General features: G+C 36.4%; 2 protein-coding genes across 5 annotated transcripts; one reads left to right on the top strand and one right to left on the bottom strand.

Annotated features, from left to right (window-relative positions):
- The first annotated feature begins 470 nt into the window (after nucleotides 1-470).
- Nucleotides 471-4,299, top strand: LOC109216410 (plastid lipid-associated protein 3, chloroplastic-like). Of its 3 annotated transcripts, none has more exons than XM_019380559.1 (4): nucleotides 471-1,448; nucleotides 3,205-3,400; nucleotides 3,669-3,984; nucleotides 4,039-4,299. In XM_019380559.1, exons 1-3 carry the CDS (start codon nucleotides 694-696, stop codon nucleotides 3,978-3,980), a joined length of 1,263 nt encoding a protein of 420 aa, XP_019236104.1. In that variant the 5' UTR covers nucleotides 471-693; the 3' UTR covers nucleotides 3,981-3,984; nucleotides 4,039-4,299. The 3 variants fall into 3 exon arrangements, with proteins under 3 accessions (XP_019236104.1, XP_019236103.1, XP_019236102.1); XM_019380558.1 differs by having other exon boundaries at nucleotides 3,669-4,012; nucleotides 4,067-4,299; XM_019380557.1 differs by having other exon boundaries at nucleotides 3,669-4,299.
- A 362-nt stretch (nucleotides 4,300-4,661) lies between these two features.
- Nucleotides 4,662-8,340, bottom strand: LOC109216411 (dolichol phosphate-mannose biosynthesis regulatory protein-like). 2 transcript variants are annotated; one of them, XM_019380561.1, is made up of 3 exons: nucleotides 8,243-8,340; nucleotides 5,158-5,270; nucleotides 4,662-5,066 (listed from the first exon to the last, which is right to left on the bottom strand). In XM_019380561.1, exons 2-3 carry the CDS (start codon nucleotides 5,245-5,247, stop codon nucleotides 4,914-4,916), a joined length of 243 nt encoding a protein of 80 aa, XP_019236106.1. In that variant the 5' UTR covers nucleotides 5,248-5,270; nucleotides 8,243-8,340; the 3' UTR covers nucleotides 4,662-4,913. The 2 variants fall into 2 exon arrangements, with proteins under 2 accessions (XP_019236106.1, XP_019236105.1); XM_019380560.1 differs by lacking the exon at nucleotides 8,243-8,340 and adding an exon at nucleotides 6,009-6,177.
- Between the last annotated feature and the right edge of the window lie 506 nt (nucleotides 8,341-8,846).

Below are 8,846 nucleotides of genomic sequence, written 5' to 3'. Positions count from 1 at the left end.
TCCGGCAGATTAATCTCTCCTAGTAGTATGCACATCTCATATTAGCCTGTTTGGCCAAGCTTCCAAAATCAACTTATTTTGAGAAGTACTTTTTACAGAAACGCTTTTCAAAAAAGTACTCTTTGTGAGAAACAGTTTGTGTTTGGCTAATTAATTTGAAAAGTACTTTTGAGTAGAAATTAGTATTTGGCCAAGCTTTTAAAAAAATTTCTAAATGTATTTTTCTTAAAAGTACTTTTGGAGAGTAACTACTTTTTCTGCTTCTCGAAAACTGTTTATGCCTCAAAAGCACTACTATTTTTTTCTTTCAAAAGCTTGGTCAAAACTTTAATTTTAGGAAAAAGGCATTTTTGACCCCCCAAAAAAAAAAACTTTGCCTCAAAGAAGCTCAGCCAAACAGGCTATATACCGGCCAAACAGGCTATATACCGTGTATATCATTAAGCTACATAAATATCGTAAATATAAAATTTAAATAATAAATAAACGTACAAAATTTTCTGAAGCAGAACTATAAGTCAACGGATAAGCACCTGGAAGAAAGAGAAACAACCGTCGTCAGCTGTCGTGTCCGGCGGCATCTCCACCTGTCGCCACCGGCTGAAAAGAGCAAAAACCATCGTCATCAACCACCGCGTCAGCCGGGCACTCCATCGGTAACTAACGCTTCAGCTGCCGGAAGTAGAAAAAAAAATGTCCATTTTGCACTCGCCATCTCTCATTTTCAACACTAAACCCACCATTAAACCCTACTACCTTACTTCATTTCTTCCTTATTCTTCAATCTCGAACTTTAGATTTAGAAAATTTACAGTTCATTCATCCTTTTCATTATTTAATGATCCTCAAGATTTTTTTGTACCAAAATCTCCGGGCAGTAAACCCAAACAAAACGACAGAAATTCTGATGATAAACAAATCTCATTTGTTGACGAGTGGGGACAGAGGTCGGAACCGGATACCCGACCCGTAACGAAGTTACCAGAATCGGATCCTCCTATAAATGATGACGAATGGGGCAGAGGAGCTGAACTAGTGGGGAGCAGCAACAATCCAGTAATTGAAGATGAGTGGGGCGAGAAGTCGTATCCGGAGCCCTGTCCCGCTCCGACAGTGTCGGATTCGGATCCTCCTATAGACGAAGACGAATGGATCGGAGCTAAGCCAGTTCAAAATGAGAGCGTTTCTGATAACAAAACAGTGTCGGATCCGGAGCCCCGACCCGTAACGCGATTACCAGATTCGGATCCTCCGAAAGTTGAAGATGAGAGGGTTGCAGAGCTGAAAAGGTGCTTAATGGACACGGTTTATGGGACGGATTTTGGGCTCAGGGCCTCATCGCATATTCGGGCCGAGGCTCTGGAGCTGGTTTCTCAGTTGGAGGCAGCAAATCCAACTCCAAGCCCAGTTGAATCACCTGAATTGCTTGATGGGAACTGGATTTTAGTGTGAGTTCTTCTTTCTCATTTCTCTTTCTAAACTTTGTGTGTTTGGCTTGCGGTGTATGAAATGTGTGTGAATCAAATGGACTAACAGCGGAAAGTTTTATTTTGTGTCTCATACAACTGACACTAGTTGTGTGAGGCTCTTTTTTGTCTCACAGTTTTGTGGACCCAGAAGTGTAAGATTGGGGTCCACAAATTTGTGACACAAAAAGGAGCCTCACACAACTAATGTAAGTTGTGTGAGATACACAATAAAACTTCTCACTAACAGCTTGTTGGATGGTTGTTAACTATTGTATTGTATCGTATTGTTACTTTAAATACAATATTTGTTCTGAGTATTACTTAAATTTTATTATATCATATCGTTAAATCCATCATTATATAACGACGAAAGGTGTCAATTTATGGAACGCCGGACTTGGTGTGGTGGCATCGTTTCCTTGTTTTTTCCTATCATCTTGCCCTTCCTTATAATTAAATAATTATATTTTATCATTTACCCTATTTTTTATATACTAATTCTACTCGTATCCTATTTTTTCTTAGAAATGTTACAAGTTTATTCTTCATATTGTTAGTGCGTGACATCTTGAAACGACGTCAAACAATACAATCTATCCAAATATCGTATTCATCAAATAATACAGTACAATACAATACATTATGAAACGACAGGTAACAACAATCCAAACAAGCTCTAAGTGATTGATCATATTGTTGTCCCAACTAATTTGGGATCAAGTGGTAGTTGATTGGAATAAAAAGATTTATATAGACGATACTAATTAGTAGTTGGGAATATATTTTAGTCATGTTATGTGTTCTTGGAAACAACTTCTCTACTTGCACAAGGTAGGGGTAAGGTTTGCGTATACATTACCCTCCCTAAACCTTACATGTGAAATATAGTAGGTGTGTTGTTGTTGTTGATATGTTTTTTAGGTGCTATTTCTTCTAGGAATTGATATGTTTTTTAGGTGCTATATCTTCTAGGAATATTTTAGCCATTTTGGAGAATTTGGTAGTAGTGCAAAGTATAGAGAACTTCTAATACTCTTTTTTTTTATTCGGCATAATGTGGTTATGCATAATATTGACATGAGATGATTTAAATGGAGTAACGTGATCAATGGAGATTCATATACAACAACCCAACTTTTTTGGGGTTGAGACATAGTAGTTGTTACTACTGTTGTCTGCATAAAGTTGGCTTGAGATGAGAATTATGGTTAATAATTCATATAGTTGATCCCAACTTGTTTCGATTGAGGTATAGTTGTTGTTGTTGTTGCAAGGGATAGTTGATTGATTTGTTTATGTACTTGCGAAGCTATATGAGATTACAGCTGATAAACTGATGCCGCCGTGCATTAAGATTCTTTCGTTTTCTTCAAACTTCTTTCTTTGTTTTGGTGAAAGTAGCTCTAGTTTTGGTATTTTGAGTGAACATGCTAGCCATGTCTGTTGACCGCATAAGATTATACGATAAGACAGCTTGAATTGCGCGTTTTTTTTAACATCTAGATTCATCATGAGAGGTCACCATGTCTTGGTAATATGTTAACTGCAATTTCTCTTAATTCCCATGATAGCATATGCTCAAGTATGTTGTGTTACTGGTATTGGTTGCAAATGTAAACTTTTCTTACTGGAAAGGGTAAGAGGATTCTTATAAGTACAAACTGGATTGAGGTAGATAACCAGCGGCATACTACTGTGCACGAACTCATCCTTATGTTGCTTCCTGATGTGTCAGGTTTACGGCATTTTCTGAGCTGTTACCTCTTCTAGCTGTGGGCATCATTCCTTTGTTGAAGGTAGAAAAGATTAGCCAAGCGATTAGTACAAGCAACCTTACCATAGAGAACTCAACTACATTATCAAGCCCTTTTGCCACCTCTTCTTTCAGTGCAAATGCTGCCTTTGAAGTTCGAAGCCCGTCAAGGATACAGGTAACCTTTTGGACTGCAATGGACTGTCTTTGTAGTATCTTATTCGAAGAGAGAAACTGAGCAAGTTGCTTACTACAGACGACGACAACAACAACAACAAACCTAGTAGTTTCCCACAAGTGGGACTTACAAACAGACACATGAGAATATTTGTTGTGGTGATGTGTCTCTTTGGCAAACAAAGCATAGATTATCTTGTAAACATCCATAATTTGTAGATTATTTCCAGCTTGTGCCATTATTGACTAAAATAGTCTCTCTGTTTCAGGTTGAATTCAAAGAAGGGACAGTTAATCCTCCAGAGGTTAAGTCAAAAATAAATCTGCCAGAAAACGTTGATATCTTTGGCCAAAAAATAAGTTTGTCGCCTCTACAACAATCATTTGGTCCTATGGAAAATGCTGTGGCAGGTATAGCCCGAGCTATTTCTGGTCTGCCTCCTCTAAAAGTTCCGATTCCAGGTGAGAGGACAAAGTCTTGGCTCATTACAACATACCTAGACAAGGATCTTCGGATCTCAAGAGGAGATGGTGGGCTATTTGTTCTTGTTAAGGAAGAGAGTTCTCTTATAGACCAGTAGCAAGGTTTGATCTCTCTATAATGTATAGTGATATAGTCTCTTATAGACCAGTAGCAAGGTTTGATCTCTCTATAATGTATAGTGATATAGTCTATCGGAAACAGCCTCTACCTTGACAAGGTAAGGGGTAAGGTATGGTACACATCTCTCTATACTGTAATGATATATGGAGGTAGAGTATACAACATATTATTTGTAAAGGGAGATACATCCCACATTTTTATGTATAAGATGCCATTTGTGTAGGCATTACTCACAGAGGAAGGAACCAAAAATTGGAAATGAACAACATTTGAATCTAATATGATGTTATTTTGAAGTTCTGGTGGTATTTAGATCCAGCCATTTGTAAAACTTATGTCACTCTTCCTTCTCTTGACGTCAAATTTTTTGTTTAATTGCAAAATCATATTACTAATTGCATCTGATGAACAATAAAGAAAAATAGTGTCTTCACTAGTGTATTTTTCTTTATTGCATGTTCTATCGTCAATGCGATCCTCATTATAAGATGTGCGAAGTATTTCCTCATAAGGGGTAAACTTTCTCTCCTTGCATCATTTCCATAGTTTGGCACAAAATGACAGCAATGTTTGAACCAGCTTGCGCGCACCTTGACTATTCCAATGGATACCTGTTATTTTCTACCAGCACAATTCTGACCACCAAAGCTTAGGCAGATAAGAAGAAATCACTAGTGTTTTTTTGGCAGAGACGTGAATAATTACACCGATTGAAACAAAAGTGACCATGTTTTGTTTAATGTCTGTATAACTAAAAAACATATCTAGAGGTTATAGTGAACTCAAGAATAGAGAGACATCTATGTGATCTATGACACTGGCTGCTCAAAATGAGAAGAGTTAAAAACACAAGAGATTATCAGTAATCATGAAATTAGTATAGAACAAAAATGGATTTGACATGGCCATATCATGCCTTCTTCTTCATGGATTTGAGCATAACATATCCAATAAACACGCTCAATAAGCAGATGAGTGCCACTCCAGCATATACAGGTATGAGAATTGCATATTCTTGCGGTAGAAAATACTTGTGCACGAAATGATCGCTATCAACTAAAGGCTGAAATAGGAATAAAAGTGTATATCAGTTCCCCCACTTAATACCAAACTTGGTTCATAACGTATTTAGAAGGAAGAGATTATCGATTTACCAGAATGATGACCCAGAAGGTATAATATGTGAAAATGGACAAACTAGTCAATGTCAAAAGCAGCCCAACAGCTCTGTCCGCTAACTCCATTGAACCACTACTACTTGTGCTGTCTGTAAAAGAGAACATTTTAATAAGAACTTACATACCTAACAAGAAGAGGGTTAACGCAAAGTTTTGCCTTAGCCACAGGTTTACGCATACAAGGTTCAAGAGACTAAAAGGAACAGAGAGAAACTGAAAAAGAATGGGTGGAACACAGTCTGGAACGATGTCACATTGGTGACCAAATAGTGCTCCATTATAGGCGAACAAAAGGGACGTCTCCTCTCTTTCTCAAGAGCATAGTTTTAACAACATTCAATTATTTAAAAGACTATAAAGTTTCACTTCAACATGGGTTGAGCTTAAACCGTGTCTTTCCAGGTCCAGTGCATCACGAGGAAGAAGAAAATGAGGAAGAAAAAGGAGAAGATATGCTACTTATCCACTATATATGTTGACCTTAGCCCATGTTTTCCAACATGTGAGCATTAACCTGGCAAAATGCCTTGTGAATGATAGCATTTCTTTCATATCTACCCAATCTATCAATATGTCTTGCCAAGCAACCAAAAGCTACATGAGCAGTTCTCTCAATGTACTCCTGTTTATTAGCAATAACCTGACCCCAAAATGACAAAAACTTCACCCTGTGAAGATGTCCGTGATGATGGTGTAAACTACAACACACAGCCTCCGCCCCAGGTTATGTATTTGTCAATAAATGATTTATCAAAAGATTAAATAACATTGTCTTTATAGATTTTCATTTGACCAATTGAATATTAACAAGACTCAGCATAACTTACAGGACACGTCAATCTGGTCAGACCAAAACATTCAGGATCTTCCAACTATAAATACAGAGTGAAGCCTCCATCTATATAAATCCTCAAAAGATATTAAAAATTTGTAAGTTTATTAGATATTATTAATAGCAGGTCTGATAGAAAAAAAATTCCGAAATCACGAGTCCGAGAACAATTTCTAATATTACCCGCTTCATTTACTGATAAAGAAAAAGGTTGCAACACAATAATGAAAGAAATAAATAAATAAAAATTACAGTAGGTATATTTATCTCCATGCATGAAAAGAGTATGGCGGTCTAATCGTAAGGCTGCTATATCTTAATATCTGGAAAATATTAAGTAGATGTTAGTAGCCTCATATTAGAAGGAAAAATCAGGGAAGGAGCCATGATATAGTATGTATTAATAAAGTATATTATAATGGAAACACCATCAGTTATTTTTGGTAATTTCATGCCCAGATTACCTAAACTTCCACTAAACCAAATAGCTGAAGTACAAAAAGAAAACTAAAGCAAGCTTGAACAACCTCATCCTAAACAGATCAGATTAACTAAAAATTAGTTGTGTGATCTAATTAAGGTTCATCCAAACAGTGAATATAATAGATGCCCCGTCACAGTAAGGTATAAATTCTTGAATTAATAAACTTTATAGTTTACTTCAAAAGGACTCCAGGTGAAGCATCACAAAATAAAACTGACCCTTAGCATTTCAATTGTCAATGAGAACTGAGTTTCGCGAGGGCCCATGTTTCCTTAAAAAGATAAGGTATGTCTCCTTGAGAGCAGATAGCGCAGGAGCATCAAAATATTTAAAATGCTTAAGTCGATCAAGTCGGAAATTACGGTAAGTACTTATCTAAGAAGATAATCACAACTCCAGCCAAATGTCAACTAGACTACAATTTTCCCAAAAATACACGAGTTAAATTTTAACTCCCTAGTCACTAGTGAAATTACTCTGTTGAAAGGGCTAAAAAACGAAACTGTAATGGTGATAAACTAGACCATTTGGAGAGCATAAACTCAGACCGGCTTAAGCTGAGGTGAAGTGAATCTAATCTTTGGAATATGCCTACTGCAGTCGAGGAGCCTCTCCACTCTATTACATAGAGATGGTTGAACAACACTAAGTATCGAAGTAGCATACACTAAAACCAACTCAAAAGGGACACAATCTCATCCATTCAAAGAGTACGGTATATCCTTCAGACAACTAAGCAAGTCCATCCTAAGTAGCATTACATTTACAATCCATTTCAACATAAAATTTACCAATCTTCGGCTGAGCAACCTATATGATGCCATTTTTTTTGTAAAACAAGAACACTAAAACGACACAAAAAAATCACAAGTTCTTGTGGTGTTGTGCATGAATTATAAACTAACTGGAAAAAAAACCACGGGAAAAGATAAAACTGCTCATCAATTACACAAGCGACCCGAAGAACACCTTTAGTTGGATTAGTTGATAGAAAAAAACTATAGCCATCTTACTTAATCTGATTTTCAGCAAGTTCAAGCAGTTCAATTCGACGCAAGCTCCAGTGGAAACAGCTGGTTATATAGTACTGTTTTTTTGACAACCAGTATTGGAATATTTCTAAGAATTACTTTTCAGAAACTAAAAGAAAAAACAAAAGCGCCTAAAAAGTAAAAACTTCCAAAAGCTTCCCTATACATCTTCTCCCCCCACCCCCCCCCCCACCCCACCCCACCCACCCCACAAAAAAAAAAATCACAGACAAATCTTTGTTCTTCCCCTAATTTAAGGTTATTCCTAAACCTCCAACAATGATCATATAACAAAGACCTTTACACATGAATTGAATCCTAAAAATAACAACTTTCCACCATAAAAGGCTAAATTAACTAAAAAGATGCAATTATGGTACATTAATTCCATAATTTACATTAGATTCCAAAAGTAATTCGTCTCAAAAGAGCTCATATAAGAAGATTCACAAGTTATGATCCTACAGGGATACAAAGATTTTTTTTTTAAAAAAAAAACAAGAAATATTTTTGATGAATAAGAAAAAATCAATTGATGAATCAACCAAATCTCAACCCAAACTTAGTTAGAATTCGCTATATGAATTCTCACATGAAATGCCACATGTCACCCGTATTGAGTGCGAGAACTGAAAAGACTAAACATAAATTATTAAAATTCATCAGAATTTTTTAGACCACAGAAAAAATGAGAGAAAACAAAAAGTAGATCACCTGAAAAGCTTCGATTTCAGAGCATGAAGATCGTCGTCTTCATCAAATCGAAATTTGTTTTTTTTCTCTTTCACTTGGTTGTATCTGTAATTGGACCAATAATATATTGGGCTGACGTTTACATGGGCCGAAATTAGAATGGGTTGCAGAAGGGAGATTTGCACAAATAGATCATTTAATGCCACTGTTCAAATTTTGATCCCGTTATTTTTTTTTAAAATGACACCCGACGACAACACATAACAAGAATTAGCAAGTTTTTAACCTTATACTAGGTTTTGGCAAAGGCAGCCCCAAATAATGGGAGAAATTCAAAAATAGCCAGATTTACTACTGGTCGTTAAAAAATAGCCAAGTTTCAAAAGTCATCGAAATTTAGCCACTTTAAATCTGAGCGAAAACACTGTTCAAAATCCGGAAAAATAGCCCGCAAATTTTACGGGGGTTCCAGCATAAGTATGCTTGAACTCCCGTAAATTTTACGGGAGTTCCAGGATAACTATGCTGGAACTCCCGCAAATTTTACGGGAGTTCAAGCATAATTATGCTGGAACTCCCGCAAATTTTACGGGAGTTCCAGCAAGTATAATTCTCCAGTATAATA

This window comes from Nicotiana attenuata, unplaced genomic scaffold (assembly GCF_001879085.1).
Source record: "Nicotiana attenuata strain UT unplaced genomic scaffold, NIATTr2, whole genome shotgun sequence".
Taxonomy (NCBI): Eukaryota; Viridiplantae; Streptophyta; class Magnoliopsida; order Solanales; family Solanaceae; genus Nicotiana; species Nicotiana attenuata.
This window is presented reverse-complemented; position numbering and strand designations above follow the sequence as displayed.